General features: G+C 37.3%; 1 protein-coding gene across 4 annotated transcripts in view; it reads right to left on the bottom strand.

Annotated features, from left to right (window-relative positions):
• Positions 1-17122, bottom strand: part of GRIA2 (glutamate ionotropic receptor AMPA type subunit 2) — a 169354-nt gene that overhangs the window by 80924 nt on the left and 71308 nt on the right. For all 4 annotated transcript variants that reach the window (XM_044224687.1, XM_044224688.1, XM_044224686.1 and 1 more), the window contains one exon: positions 7082-7321. In XM_044224687.1, coding sequence (XP_044080622.1) covers positions 7082-7321 — 240 coding nt within the window. The remainder of the gene's footprint in view (positions 1-7081; positions 7322-17122) is intronic.

Below are 17122 nucleotides of genomic sequence, written 5' to 3'. Positions count from 1 at the left end.
TAAAAAGACTGCATCAGAAAACTGCTTGAACTCATACACGAATTCAGTAAAATTGCAGAATATAAAACCAATGTACAGAAATCCCTTGCATTTCTATACACCAATAATGAAGCAGCAGAAACAGAAACTTAAAAAAAAAAACTCATTTACAGTTGCACCCAAAATAATAAGATATAGGAATAAACCTAATCAAAGTGGTGAAAGACCTGTAAACTATAAAACACTGATGAAAGGAATTGAAGATGACAGAAAGAAATGGAGACATTCCATGCTCATGGATTGGAAGAATAAATATTGCCAAAATGTTTATACTATCCAAAGCAATATATACACTTAATGCAATCCTTACTAAAATACCAAGAGCATTCTTCACAAAACTAGAACAAATAATCATAAATTTGTATGGAAACACAAAAGATCCCAAATAGCCAAAGCAATCTTGAAAAAGAAATGCAAAGCTGGAGGCATCACAATTCCGGACTTCAAGTTACATTACAAAGCTCAAGTGATCAAAACAGTATGGTCCTGGGGCACCTGGGTGGCTCAGTGAGTTGGGGCCTCTGCCTTCGCCTCAGGTCATGGTCCCGGGGTTCTGGGATTGAGCCCCACATTGGGATCTCTGCTCAGTGGGGAGCCTGCTTCCTCCTCTCTCTCTGCCTGTCTCTCTGCCTACTTGTGATCTCTGTCTGTCAGATGAATGAATGGAATCTTAAAAAAAACAAACAAAACAAACAAACAAAAAAAAAAACCAGTATGGTCCCGGCACAAAACAGACACATAGATCAATGTAACAGAACAGAAAATCCAGAAATAAATTCACAATTATATAGTCAATTAGTCTTCGACAAAGCAGGAAAGAATATCCAATGGGAAAAAGACAATCTCTTCAACAAATGGTGTTGGGAACACTAGACAGCAACAGAGAAAAGAATGAAACTTGACCACTTTCTCACACCCTATACAAAAATAAATTCAAAATGGATTAAAGATAAAAATGTAAGACCTGAAACCACACAAATCCTAGAATTTGGGTAGGCAGGAATTTATTTGACCTGGGCCATAGCAGCTTCTTTCTAGATGTGTCTCCTGAGTCAAGGGAAACAAAATCAAAAATAAACTATTGGGACTACATCAAAATAAAACGTTTCAGCATGGTGAAGGAATCAATCAACAAAACTAAAAGGAATGGGAGAAGATATTTACAAATGATACATCTGATAAAAGACTAGTATCCAAAATACATAAAGAACTTTTAAATCTCAACATCCAAAAAAAAAAAGATCCAATCAAAAATGTGCAGAAGACATGAACAGACATTTCTCCAACGAACACATTCAGATAGCCAATAGACACATGACTAGATCCTCATCATCACTGATCATCAGGGAAATTCAAGTCAAAATTACAATGAGATATCACCTCACACCTGTCAGAAGGACTAAAATCAATAACACAAGGAACAACAGGTGTTGGAAAGGATGTGGCAAAAAAGGAACCCTCACAAATTGTTGGGAAATACAAACTGGTAAAGCCACTGTAGAAAACTGGATGAAGGTTCCTAGAAAAGTTAAAAATAACCTTATGATCTGACAATTGTACTGCTGTGTATTTACCCAAATAATAATAAAAAAAAAATTCAAAGGGATACATGAACCCTTACGTTTATAGCAGCATTATTTGCAACAACCAAGACATGGACACAGCCCAAGGATCTATCAATGATGAACTGATAAAGAAGATGTGTTATATATATACAAAGAATGAAGTCTTGCCATTTGTAACAATGCAGATGGAGCTGGAGAGTATAATGCTAAGCAAAATAAGTCAGTCGGAGAAAGACAAATACCATATGATTTCACTCACATTGTGGAATTTAAGAAAACAAAACAAACAAGCAAATGGAAAAAAATAAGAGAAAGAGAGAGAGAGAAAGCAAGAATCAAACTCTTAACTTTAGAGAAGATGCCTACCAGGGGGTAAGTGATTGGGAAGATGGGTGAAAGAGGTGACAGGGATTAAGGACTGCATTTGTTGTGATGAGCACTGGGTGTTGTATGGAAGTACTCCCAAAACTAATATAACAGTGTGTGTTAACTAACTGAAATTAAAATATTTTTTAAAGTTGAAAAAAAAACAAAAAACTTATAATCCAAGAAGTAGAGAGAGTGCCACATCCAGGACAGGCCAAATTGTTTAAAATTGAAGCATGTAGCGACACACTGAGATGAAATCATGGAATTTATTTTTAAAGCGTGCAAAGCAGGGATAAAGGGAACAAAGATGCATGCTTACAATCACATAACACTAAATAAGGAGGTGCTTCCTTGAAGGGTATGAGGTTAACAGCTGAAGAAAAGAAAGCCAGTCATACAATAAATGCACAAATGAACTTTTCAAAATGTAGTATGATGGCAAAGCTATAAAAACTAGGACAGTAATAAGAAAAAAACTGGATAGCAAAATCCCATTCCTTAATCCAAGTAAAACACTAGGTAAAAATGGAGTCTTTTGCTATTTTGAGTCTTATACTCTTACCTCTGAAAAGTTTCAGATTCATGCATCACTGTTCATATTAAAACAGGAGCAACCGGGGGCACCTGGGTGGCTCAGTGGGTTAAAGCCTCTGCCTTTGGCTCAGGTCAAGATCCCGGGGTCCTGGGATTGAGCCCCACATCAGGCTCTCTGCTAAGCGGGGAGCCTGCTTCCCCTCTCTCTCTACCTGCTTCTCGGCCTACTTGTGCTCTCTCTTTATAAAAAATAAATAAATAAATAAATAAATAAATAAAACAGGAGCAACCATTTTATAATACCTTGGAAATGTGCCCATAAGGCCATTTTTGGCTTTAATATATAATACTTCACTTTAACATATAATACTGTAACTGTAATATTCTTCTCTCAAAAGATGAACTGAAACTCAAATCAGTTTGTAAAATTTAATGATGAGATTATCTTATCACTTCAGTTTCATTAAATATTTCCAAATTATGTATTTATAAAATCACTTCAAAATGTTTCATGTTCTTTTCACAAGTTCATGAACTTATCCTTCTTCACCTGATCATCTCCCAGAGCTTGTCCTCAGTATCCCTCTCCAAATACAAGAGTTTCTCTCTTTCTGTTTATGGCCTCTATTGTCTATATGACTTTTCTCAAAAGTTCAGGTTCACCTAGAGGGAGTCACAGTGAGGGTGAAGTATACCCCTATTAGAGCCAATTTAATGTTAAAACCTGTTTAACTATTAGGGCCTGCTTAGCCAGAACAACTCCATATTGCCTAGGTAGCCATATTGTTTTTACATCCACAGACTTCACTCCGGGAATAAACGCCCCAGTAGTTCCTGGTATGGTTCCGGGTAGAAGCCACGTACCTTGGGTCTGCGGTTATGCCCTATAAAACCAGCCTGTGAGATCGGGAGGGGGTCGCTGTCTTCGGAGGCGGCCCTGGCCAGTCAGTATGACTTCTAATGCTTGGTATAGAATAAGGCTTTGCATAACTTTCACTTTGTCTCAGACTCGTTCCTTTGATAACGGACCCCACCTTCAGCTTTGTCAAACAGAATCATCTTCTGATCCTTCAATTTAGCCAGTGAGATTCAGGTTCTCAGATCATCTCAAATTTAAAATACACAGAAGCTTAACTCATTAATACTATTTATTCAATATCAGCTCTGTTCCAGACTCATCTTAAGTTCTGTGTGTACAGTAAGGAACTGGACCCCCAGTGTAATGGGTATTGCCTGGACATTGCCTTCCTGGGCTTTACACCCAGGGCACAAACAAAAGACAAAATGCTAGGCCTTGTGTCTAAAACTATTCCTCAAGCATAGTGGGAGCTCTATAGCAGTTCTTGAGTGAAAGAACAGATATGAATATTAATTAAAAATTGTGATAAGCCCTACATAGGAAAAGAGGAGACTTCTTTGTGAGAGAACAGTATGAAATGAAGCTCAGTGGAAATGCTCTATAAGCTGAACTGTGAAGGGGGAGAAAGAACCAGAGGCATGTCCAGATATTTGAGGTGAATGAGTTTGGTTTGGTGTATCTGGACACTGTGAAAGAAAATTAGTTAGATGGATTTAGTTTAGTAAGTGAGCAGGATAGTTGCATAAATTGGCAGGAACCAGACATGAGAGCCATGTTAGGATTTCCAATTTTACCTTCATTTTCATGAGAAGTGTTTTTTTTTTTTGTTTTTTGTTTTTTTTTTAAGATTCTATTTATTTGAGAGAGAGTGAATGAGAGAGAGAGCGAGAGAGAGCACGAGAGGAGGTAGGGTTAGAGGGAGAAGCTGCCTCCCCACTGAGCAGGGAGCCCAGTGCGGGACTCAATCCTGGGATCTGGGATCCTGACATGAGCCCAAGGCAGTCACTTAGCCAAATGAGCCACCCAGGTGCCCAAAAGAGAAACAAGTGTGGAAATGGAGAGGGAAGAGAAGGAAAATGTGGCGGTGGCCTGGTCTGGAGCAAAGACAATGAAAAAGAGTGTCCAGAGATAAAATATATTTCCCTGGTTGAAATCACTGCCAACAGAGTGCAAGGGTGAAAGAGTCATTCAGCATACTCTCAGATTGTAGACTAGTCTTATTAACGCAAGAGTTCTAAAGGACTTAGCAGAGAGCAGAAGGAAAACCTATGAATAAGGTCAGTTTTGTAAGCCTTTTATCACATTAATAGGAAGTATGCCTCGGAATCATCCAGCACATTACAATCCATATTTTCATTAAATGGTTCTGTTTTAATTTTTCATTCCTCATAGGAATACCAAAGCTCTCCCTTCCCAAAGCAGGGGGGAGAAATTGTTGACATAGCAACTTTTTTTCAGCTTGTAGAGTGCTGACAGGCTTTTCCACCAAGTGTTCTCATTCCCGGGACTGGGAGGACAGGGCAGAGAATGAGACACCTAGCTTGAGCACTCCAGATGAGATTGCTGCAGAAAATGACTACAGACTAATCAATGGCGAATTGACTGACGGTTGGCTCTCTTCCTGTCTGCCCTTGTGGGTTAACAAGGTGCCCTATCTTGGTTGAAACAGGCTTCTGGGTTTCACTGGAACCTTTAAATACTCCAGGAAGCAAGCTGCTGAAGGAAGCCCAATCTGGTACTTAGGTACTCGTACAATAGCGGTTCTTAATCTTTTTGAGTTTGATTATGGGTACTGTCTTTAGAAAAATACATACGCAAACAGGCACAAAATGTTCCTTCAGCTTTAGAAAGTACACCCACTGAAGCCAAATCTTGGACCCAGAAATAGTTATGAACATCCAAGATTCTAAAGAAAATGAAAACACTAATTTGAAAAGATCTATGCACCCCTATGTGTATTGCAGATTTATTTACAGTAACCAAGATATGGAAACAGATCAAGTCTTGACTAATGGATGAATGGATAAGTAAGATGTGGCATATATACAATGGACTATCATTCAGCCATAAAAAAGGATGAGATCCTGCCACTTGTTATAACATGGGTGAATCTAGGGGTTATTATGACAGAAGGAGAAAGACAAATACCATATGATTTCACTCATATGTGGAACCTAAAAAACAAAACAAATGAATAAACAAACAGAATCAGACTCTATTTTAAAAAAGCAGAACCAGACCTATACATAAGGAGGATAAGTTTATAAAATACAGAAAACATAGAATACATAGAACAAACTGCTGGCTGCCAGAGGGGAGAAGGGTGAGGTATTGGGCAAATGGGTAAAGGGGAGTAGGATTTACAGACTTCCAGTTATGATATGACTAAGTCTTGGGAATAAAAGAACGTAGTCAATAGTATTGTCATAGTGTTGTATGCCGACAGATGGGAGCTACACTTGTGGTGAGCAAAGCACAAGGTACAGAGTTGTTGAAATCACTATGTTGCACACCTGAAACTACTGTAACGCTGTGTATCAACTATACTCAAATCAATCAATCAGTCAATAAAACTTTTTTTTTTAAAGATTTTATTTATTTATGCAACAGAGAGAGATTACAAGTAGGCAGAGAGAGAGAGGAGGAAGCAGGCTCCCCGCCGAGCAGAGAGCCCGATATGGGACTCGATCCCAGGACCCTGAGATCATGACCTGAGCCGAAGGCAGCGGCCTAACCCACTGAGCCACCCAGGCGCCCCAGTCAATAAAACTTTTAAAAGGAACATTTGGGATTCTACGACACATACATCAAGCAGATCTGTTAATAATAAACTTTGCAACAAGATGTGGAAAACACGAAGGAAGTAACTCCCCCTGAAAATACAACTTTAGCATAATGAGCCAAGGTTCTATCCACTTAGTATGATAATCAATAACACTTTATCATAAACCTAGAATTACGAAAATGCGTGGGTCTGCTGTCAGAAGACCTGGGTCAAATTGTACCGGTGCTCAAACGGAACATGAGCAAGTCCTTTAACTTCTCTGAGATTCAGGGATGTCATTTTAAAGCAAGGTTAATAATGGTCATACCTCTCTCATAAAACTTCTGCATGTGAAAATATTTAATTGCTATAAATTTCTCTAGAAGCCCTTATTTACATATCTATTCAGTTTCACTTTGACCAACCTTCAAGGCAGTCACTTCAGTGACCTTCGACTAATAATGTCTTGACTCCGAATCTCAGAAGGTACTATTTACATTATAACTGAACATCTGGGTATTGGGTTGACAGAATCTTTTTTTTTTTTAAAGATTTTATTTATTTATTTGACAGACAGAGATCACAGGTAGGCAGAGAGGCAAGCAGAGAGAGAGGAGGAAGCAGGGTCCCAGCTGAGCAGAGAGCAGGATGCAGGGCTCCATCCCAGGACCCTTGGATCATGACCTGAGCCGAAGGCAGAGGCTTTAACCCACTGAGCCACCCAGGCGCCCCCAGAATCTATATTTTTAAAATGAACATTCACAACTTTTTTTTTTAACTCTAAATATGTTTCCCAATTTTCAAACTGCATTATTCATTTACACAGAAAAATCAAACCAAGTGATCCCTGGACTTTAACATGCCTGTGTTGCTCCATAACATCTCATATAAGTGTCAAGTGTAGGCATTTAATCTGACCCATTACAAAGACATAGGGATATTGTCACTTACCTCTGTCACTGTCATAGAGATATGCAAACTTGTCCCATTGATAGTATTCAATCAAGCTAAGAAGTGCTCCTTTGAGGTCAGGTCTCATCTGAATGACAAATGGATGTGTGCCATCTGTTGGGAAGCTGGGAGTGATGAAGGAGACATGGAGCGTTCCACAGAATGATGTGATGGTATTTACAGACTTCTTGTCATAAAATCCAAAAATAGCATAGACGCCTCTTGAAAACTGGGAGCAGACTGAATAGGAAAAATAGAAAGGATATATCATTGAAATTGGCATACCGTAACGTAGATTTGCTTAAAACTTAATGCTCTTTTATATGGAACATAAAATAATCAAAATGGAAAAGTACAGAATTTATATCAATGATCCATCCTGTCTGAGCACTTATTTACTTAGCTCTCTCTTTGAGGAATTAAAAGAATTATAAAGCATTAAAAAGTAATTTTGGCTACAAGAAAATAGATACATTATTATTTTTTTAACAAACCATGTAAGTGGAAAACTATTTTAGGATAGCCACATTGAAAAAAAAAAAAGTGCAGGGGCTCCTGAGTAGCTCAGTTTGGTTCAGCTATCAACTTTTGGTTTTGGCTGAGGTAATGATCTCAGGGTCTTGAGATGGAGCTCCAGTGTGGTTTCCATGTTCAGTGGGAGGTCTGATGGAGGACTCTTTCCTTCTGTCCCTTCCCACACTCACACATGTACACCCTGTCTCTCTTTCATATTAATAAGTAAATAAATCTCTCTAAAAAAAAAAGTGTAAGTAACAATCATTAATTATATGAAGAACAAACTACAGTTACCCAGCATTTATACACATTCATAACATCTCACTCCCTCTAAAATCTGATTCTTTAAAAGGACTTATTGTGTTAATGATGCTTCATACTAGAAGGTCAGAGGGCTTATGAAGGGTTCTAATGCTGACCCAAAGTTCTTTAAGAAAAACCAAATGCAAGACTCACTACATACACAAAGAGACACATCACCAGAAAGAGACCTCTAACCTTGGGTCTCTCAGTCAAGTAGCAATTAAATGGAGTTCAAAAACCCAAATTTTAATCTTTCTCATGGACTTCCCTTTCCCATTACCAAATATTCTGATTTAGGAACATAATCCCTAAAAAAAAGGTAATATGTTATTTGAAAGTCCCTATCACTCCAAAATCCCTTACCCTCTAATGATATACACTATATGGCATATGACAATACCTCCTCTTACCTTCTCCGCCGAAGTCAATCACTAATTATTGTTTATCCTAATACCTAAATATATTCAAATGTGGTCAACTTGTTTGTAGCTCCATCTCAATCATCCAAGTTCATTAACAACCTATTCTTACGTTGTACTTGCCTTGTGACTGGCATGTTCTATAGCACATTAACTCATTTATTTCTCATGAAAACCCTTGAGGCAGGAACTATTATTATTCCCAAATAGGGATTTTGATAGGAAAATTGAAACACAAGATTAAGTGATTTGCCCTAAGCCACACAGCTAGTAAGTAAAAGATGCTGTGTTCAGGGTGCCTGGGTGGTTCAGTGGGTTAAGCTGCTGCCTTCAGCTCGGGTCATGATCTCAGGGTCCTGGGATCAAGTCCCGCGTCGGGCTCTCTGCTCAGCGGGGGGCCTGCTTCCCTTCCTCTCTCTCTGCCTGCCTCTCTGCCTACTTGTGATCTCTCTCTGTCAAATAAAGAAAGAAAATCTTTTAAAAAAAAAAAAGAGGCTGTGTTCAAACCTAGGCATCTGGATTCAAAGTCCATGCTTTTAATTAATGGGTAATACTGTTTTCCCACATGGATTACTGGAATTCCTGCCCAAATTTCTTCCTTCATCCAATATTCCCCTTTAGTTCAGTTCTCTACAATAAAGCCAGAATAATTTTTTGAAACACAAATCTGAAAATATCTGAGAAGTAATAGTTACTTTTTCCAAGACTGATTCCTCTGAAGTGCCCTGTAGAAACCACACAAGCCATAATGCTTAAGACCACCAATTCAGGTCAACCACATAGCTTTAAATTATTAAATAGCTGATTTTTTTTTTAATCTTAAGGGTCATTTAAATCCAAGGAAATGAAAATAAGCTATCCAGTAACATAATCTAACAAGCCAGAGCATAATAATACCAAGTATCCTTTCAAATTAACTAATCCCATTTAAAGGATAAAACTAATGCAATTTCATTTCATTCTGTTTCCTTTAAAAAATAGAATATCTGTAGAAAAATAGATTTGCTTCATGAATAAGAGCATTGCTACAATACATACAGATTCTAATAACCAATTCCAGACAATCAATAAATAATAGGCAATAATTTTATCAAGTATTAAATGACATGAAAGGAAAGGAAAGCAAGATCGACTATTTCTTTGAGTGGTTTTTATTTATCAAATATTCCCATTTTCCTTTATATATTTACTAATCTTCAACCCACTTCTGTCTCTCTAACATAAGTTTTCTAGGATTTCTAGGTTTTATCTGTGTAATGTACCAATTGGCATCTTCCTCCTTTATTACCACCAATCTTCTGCAGAGTAGTCTAATATATCTCAGGAAACTTAATATATTCCTTTACATTCATTTCAAACTTGAACATAAAATAGATATGAGGTTTCTGCCCTTTACTTATGTTCATACTTTGGTCCTTGTCTGAGCAGAGAAGTTGAAAATAACTTTAATATGTTGGCCTGGGCTCATTCTTCACATAAGTAGAAAAAAAAAAAAAAAAAAAAAAACCTTCATTGTTAAAACCCTTCCAGGCAAATTCTGCAGTGATTTCTTATTTTATACATGGATATATGTGTACTGACATGTACATCTTAAATCTCAAGTTTGTTCAGTAACTGATGATTCCATATGACATATAAAAAGGGGAAATTGCTATAAAATTCTCTCTGGGTCTATTCTATTCCATTTTCCAGTGAAGTGTTGGCATGTCATCTAAATACTATAGGAATATCAGGCGATATGATTTATTAATGAGACCTCTTCTTCTCACCGTAAGTGAAATAGCTTCTGTGATGGGAACAGCAGCCATGGCCTCAGCAGAATGCTTGATAAAGGACGCTCCTGTTTGAATGCATAGACAATCGTAATAAGGAGCCATACCTTTCATTTTCCATTTGTTTTAGACTCTGAAGTGAGTTGTCAAGGGGCCTCCTGGTTATTGTGGCCATCTGGAAACACTTGGCTTTGGCCCAACAACAGGCACAAGCAGTACATGACTTCACAAGAAATTATAATTCACCTGATTCCAAAGGCACTTTTTTTCAGGCAATTCAGCTAATTCTCCAATGAGCATAATTTTGTAACAATGGCTTTTCTTTCCTGCCTATCCCTGGTCCTTCCAAACCCTCTTCCCTTATCTTTTATCTTTTTATGGTAGATATTCAATTGTCTATTTGTCTGTATCTTCCTTTTTTCTAGATATTTCTCGCTTAATGTCCTATTTCTATATACCATTAACAGTCATTTATACAACACTGCTCACCTCCCTCTCTTTACCTTAGGTCAGTCTCTGTCCCCACACATGATGAGGAGATCATTCAGATTTACAATCAGGAATCAATCAGAATTCTGACCTGAGCTGAGGTATTTTGCTTATCTAGTTTGCAGCGATCATCTCAAGATAAAACAGAACAAAATAAAAACAAAAAACTTAGTGCTACACTTGTAACCTTTCATCCCCTAAATACCTGAGTATTTTTGCATTCTAATACTGATGCTTTCCTCAATATACCACAAATACTTGGCCCTGCTGACATAACACAAAAGAATCTTGGGTGCACTGCTTTGAAATTACTCCTCACTTAATTAGAAATTAAATTTCTCATTGTGATCTCAACTTTATTTCCCAGCTATCGTTCCAAATTTTAAAGGCATTTCCCTAACTTACATCCATCTTCAAAGACAGAAGATTTATTATCACTGAGAATATCCAATAATGTGTCACAAGCGGTAGAATAATTCCAAAAGTAGCTTCCTAAATTACTTAGATAATAACAGCACCCTACATATATTCATTCTTTTCCTACGTCATCTTCAGAGCAGAGGAAGGAACAGAGAAGATCAGTTTCACCTCTAGTTCCATGCCCCGTACAATCACCTTACGAAACACTATTATAACTTTCTAAATGATTATGCCGATTAGTATTAGAATTTCATTCATGTCTTAAGACTCAAAACTGATTGCAAAAGATAGGTAAAGATGCTCTTACTGAATTATATTTTAATAAAATATTAAATATCAACTTTGAGAAGCTCAACAAAGGGAAGTCCTTTTAAAAGACACTTTAGGTCAAAACAGCAGAAATTATCATCTCCTGGGTGTAAGTAACTTGCTGATTATTCCACTTTTTATTATAGCCCAGATGATATAAGCCAATAACAATGCTGATAGTGCATCCACCTCCCATCTTTCTCTCTCATTGGTGCTGCTAATGTAGCACACTCGATAGAGTCTGGAGAACCTTGCATGGTTATTTAGTAGAAAGGCAGAAAAAGAACAGGGCATGATTTATTTTTTGTTTTACTTTTTTTATCCTAAATTGCCATTCACTTCAATGAAATAGCATTGGCTGCTTCATAAGCAGGAATGGTGACAGCCGCTTTGCAGCTTGTGCAAAGCCTGATAAAAGCCGTATCACCAAGCAATCCTGACCTGAAAATCTGAAGCCCACTGAAAATATCTCTTCTCTCATCACTAAACTTCTGACATTAACCTCTTGCAAATTTTGACCCTGAATTTACTATTGAAATTTCCCTATCATTTGTCAGTAATGATCTCCTACTCACTAAAGCCAATCATCTTTTTCTCAGATCAAGCTTTCTTAGCCTCTCTGAATTTATTAATCAAAAACTTGCTTCCTGATCTCTCTCTCTCTCTCTCTCTCTCTCTCCTGTTATTAGTCTTGGTCTCCTCCAATCCCTTCTCTACATTGCTGCCAGGGTAAAACAATACCCTCTTGGTACTTTTCCTCTCCCTCTAATTACCTTTCACTCACTTACCTTTTTATTTTTCCCCCCATATCCCAAATTAAAAAGGCATTCTCCAAGGGCCCATTTTCTGACTGTTTTTTCTTCTGTTTTTGTAGCTTCTTTCTTAGGGGCCACATTCCTTTTAACAAGGTCAAATTCAACTTTTTATGCATGCTTCCCACAACTTCATTGGCACCTCAGTTGTCTCCATTTGTCTATTTATTTACTGAACAAATACATACTGTAATCATTCAATGTGATGAGCTTGGTGTTAGGCTTAGAAACTGCCACAGCAAACAGGGTAGATATTGTTCATGTTAGCTGGAATGGCTAGCTTAGCTACAATCTCTCACCCTCCAATATCACCCACTGGAAAAATGTCTAGTTCCCTATCTACATCCATAAAAACAGGAGGGAAATCCTGAAAATTTTTCCTACAAATCATTTATTTGTGTTGGGTTTTTTTTTCCCTTTCTGCTCATGGCACCATAACTCTTGAAATCATTGGTCTTCTAGATTTCAGAATAATTAATTCATTACTCTCCTTTGTTCTGTTCATGATATTTATAACTATCTGTTTTATTCTACTTCATTCATTCCCCTCTCCCTTGTCCCTCTCCCCCCACCCCTGCTTGTGGTCGCTCTCTCTCTCTCAAACAAATAAATAAAATCTTTAAAAAAGAGAGAGAGAGAAAAGAAAAGAGGGGCGCCTGGGTGGCTCACTCATTCAGTATCTGCCTTTGGCTCAGGTCATGATCCCAGGGTCCTGGGATTGAGTCCCACATCAGGCTCCCTGTTCAGCAGGGAGTCTCCTTCTCCCTCTCCCACTCTCCCTGCCTGTGTTCCCTCCCTCACTGTATCTCTCTCTCTCTGTCAAATAAACAAATAAAATCTTTAAAAAAAAAAAAAAAGAAAAAGAAAAAGAAAAAATGAGCTGCAACAGTTTGGCAACTAGTAAGTTCCATATGTCTCTTGTGACCTCCTTAATTATTATATTCCATGTTCTAATCAATGTTGATAATAACTATTTATTAATCATGCATCAGGATTTTATTTGTCTTTTTTCTTTAGTATCAAATTCACCAATTCTATAAGGCAAATGTTCATGTGTTAAAATAAATCCCTTCTTTTCTGAATATGAGGATCCCTCCAGATCTTTTCCTTTCCTTAATCCTCAGCACACTAAATTGTCACCAATACTGCCCCCTTTGATTTCTCAAATCTGTCCTCTCCAGCTCCCCTGGCATTGCTTTCATATGGTCCTCAAACATTTATTGGCTGGATTGCTGCAGTACTTTCGCAAATATCCCCTTTTATCATAAATCTCTTTCTTATCATGGCAGATATAATGCTCCTACTTAAAATCCATTGATGTCTCCCCCCTGCTTAGAGAATAATATACGTAATAGTGCTCAGGTGTTACCTGCTCTGTGAGGTCTGAGTTACATGCATCTCCTACATGTGATTCTAAAGCACTCTGAATTTTTGCATGTTAGCCTGAGTTATAACTGCTTGGCTTTGCCCTTGAACTCGGAGCTTACTGAGAGGAGAGAATGAAGTGCTGTTATCTCACTACTCAGCACACAGCCAGCACTTGACAAATGTTACTTATTAAAATACCAGTTCTTCCATGAAGAGTGTCCCGCTTACCATCAACTGAATATGACTTTCTGATTATGAGTCCTTTCCTCATGGGAATACAGTATGAAGTACAGTATGTTTGAGTGAACTTGGGTAAGTGTGTGGGGAGGGAGGGTGATTTGGGACCTCCTTGAGATCAGAGTTCAGTGTGAGAGCAAAATAAGGATACCTTAATTGGAAGGCCAGTTTCATCCTTCGCTGGTATCTGGTAGGCAGAGTCACTGAACCTGAGCCTGTTTTCTTGTCTACTCAGTAAGGATGTTAATTCCTCTCCTGCCTAACCTGGAGGAATGGTTTAAAGTTTAGACTAGATAATATAGAGAGAAATGTTGGGGGAAATAGAAATCATGAAATGAATGTGCTAATGACAGAAAATCCAACCAGAGCACTTTGTATTCTCTTCAATACACAATTCGGGAATTTTCACAAGTACACCATTACTTATTTGTTGAACGAATGGGATCTGAACCAACTGGATAACAAAGATATAAAAGAGCTTCAAATATGAAATTTCATTTCTGTTGATACTAGGAGAATTATGTCAGGACAGTATTTTTATCATTCACTATCATACTGCAAAATAACTATGTTCATTAAAATTACCCATGAAATTTAGTCTCTTAGTTCCCATAATAGGAAAATAAACAAACAAAACCTGAAACACCGTAATCATTACTATGAAAAAACAAACCCTGAAATATTTGTAAAGTCTTATTATTTTAAGTTTTCTAAATATATTTGATATGTGGAAAATGTGCATCAAGAGAGGTGAAGTTACTAACCTTTATTTTTATATTTATTTTTATAAATGCAGGGTGCATTTGGAATGCTAATGAAAGAAGTGAACTTCTTTGTCTTGGACATATGTCCAAAACACATTCTGTATTTGAAAACATCCTCAGGTAGTATCACAATCTCAAATGTCTTACTTACATAATTCAATGGAGTTGTTCATGCTTAAGCACTTATCATAAACAACATGTATTCCTTCAAAAAAAGGTGATTGTTTTAACAGACAGCACATGGACAATTGTTTTCCATGTTAAAAAAAAAAAAGAAACTATACTTTCTTTTCTTCTTGGAAAATCTAGGTAAGTACAATATCCTGTTCTCACAATGAGATGGAGTAAAACTATCTACCTTCCATTAATGGGGTCATCTTAAAGTTCACATATCTAGGGGGAGGGCACCTTCTTTCACTGCCAATGGACAGGAAAGGTCTCCGCCTCCGGAGCTAGCAGTTAGCACCTCTTAACAAAACTCTTTTCTAAAGCTTACTGCTCTGCATCTACTCCTGCTCCACAGGGGTCAGCACAGTTCCTAGCAAAAATATTCACTATATAGCTATTGAGTGAAACACTAAAGAGTCAAAGAAAATGTGAAGAATAATACACAGACACCACGACGACATCTTCTATAAATTGCCTCATTGATGATTTTCCCTATAGCCCTGCCACAAATCTTTACTATGATAAATTGCTTCTCCTTTGCATGTATTTTGATCCCATTTTTCATACAAATATTAAATGGGATGCAACATCAACACCCAGTAGTAGAAGACAATGAAGCTGTGATAATACAGTTTTTCTTTCCCTCTAACAAACATTTATCCTTCCTGACCTTCCTGTTATGTTTGCTGAGCGAGGTGAAATGTCATAAGTTTATTGCTATTGCTGGTATTATATGCAGCTTTAAAAAATCTATACCATTTATTCTGGCTTCATTCATCATTGGGGATAGCAAGCAAGAGTAGTCCTGGCAGTAATAGGCAATAACTCTCGTGTGAATTTTAATGATGGGTTCTGGACACATAAACGAAAGGGAATCACCTCTGTTTATATAAGATGCTATTTCACAAAAGATAGTCCCATTCTTCATCCCTTGGACATGTATTTCCTCCTCATAAATACGCAGAGTTCTACTCTGCAAATTCTTGCCGGGCTTATGCTCTATGTAAATTCTGGGCCCTGCGTGCCCTGCTGTGATTTGAATGTTGTGGATAAAGAGTGCCAGGCTGAACGTCTGGAGGCCTGGCATCTAATCCCAGTTGTGACACCAGCCAGCTGTATGCTTCTGGCAAATTGCAGCTTTCAAATGTCTCCATACCCTCAGAGGTCCCATCGAGCTCAAACTTGGGCCTGTATGGCCAAACATCAAAGAGAGAAATTATACAAAATGTCAGTAGTGCATATTTATTATTCATTACAAGCTTAACTCCTGTAAAATTGAGTGTGAGATATGATAAGTTTTTGCAGATTAAATTCTGCCATTCTCTGTAACTTTTTATGAGTCTTTCTTCCTTTTTTTCTTTCTTCTTTTTATATTGCTCCTTTCTGTTTATCCTGTTCCTTCCTTCAATGTTTTGCTTTTTCTATTTCATGTCTATCTCTACGTCTGGCCTACCAGAGATAGCCTAGGCTCCACAGCCATTCTTGATCCTGATGCCTAAAGAAATGTCACATCTCTTATCTGATTGTAATTAGAATGTACAAAATTGAAGGACTATGTTTCTGCCAAATACAGATTCAATGATATTTCAGTACAAATAAAAATGTTAGCTTTTGTGATAAGTCTTTAAAAAAAAAAAGAAAGAAACTTTTCAAATAACTAGAAGGTTTCTACTTAAAAGAATTTTCCTTTAGGTGACACATGCAAAAAAAGGAAAAGACAGAACTTTATTGCTTTACCTGTCTGGAGGCTCTCAAATTAGATCTGACAGCCTTCTTTCCTTTGGATGGTTCAAAGGGTCTCTGAAGTTTTTGCAGGACTTTCTTGCTCATCCTTTTGTTGGCAAGTGAGAGGGTTTCTACTTATATGCCTCAGCATTTATATGTTAACTCATAAAGGTTTATTAAATGAAGGTAAAATTTTTGAATATCATATAACAAGCAATTGTGTAAATGTACAAAGAAATGCTCTAGACCATTATCCTACATTCCTAAATCGCTAAGTAACTGGAGGAATTAACTTTAGCACAATGGACTCATTCACACTTGATGCATTGGTTCTGGTAAAATGATGCCCTAGTGTTTGTTAAGGGAACATGATGCTTCACTCTAACATCATCCAAAGGTTTTGTATCACTGTTACACTCACTTTGATAAGAGGAGGAAGTGCAGAACTAATGGTGTGAAAAGAGTTTCCTCAAGAAAAGAGTAGTAGCTTATTTATGTTTTGGCCCTTACATTTATCCCAGTAACATAAATAAAATGTTTATAACTCAAAAATAACAGGAATAAACTCTTACAGAAATTTAAACAAGTGTGCTCATTAAAAGGCTATAATTCCTCACTCCCTACTTTTCCCAGAAGGAACCCCTATTAACAATCATTTGGTATGTATATTTGCACAGCTGAAGTCCCTAGTTAGAATTGATTTTGTTTGTTATTTTTCTGATTTTGTTATATTTTTAAT

Source organism: Neovison vison, chromosome 11, assembly GCF_020171115.1.
Source record: "Neovison vison isolate M4711 chromosome 11, ASM_NN_V1, whole genome shotgun sequence".
Lineage (NCBI taxonomy): Eukaryota > Metazoa > Chordata > Mammalia > Carnivora > Mustelidae > Neogale > Neogale vison.
Note: the sequence above shows the minus strand (reverse complement) of the source record. Positions and strands in the feature narration are given on the sequence as shown.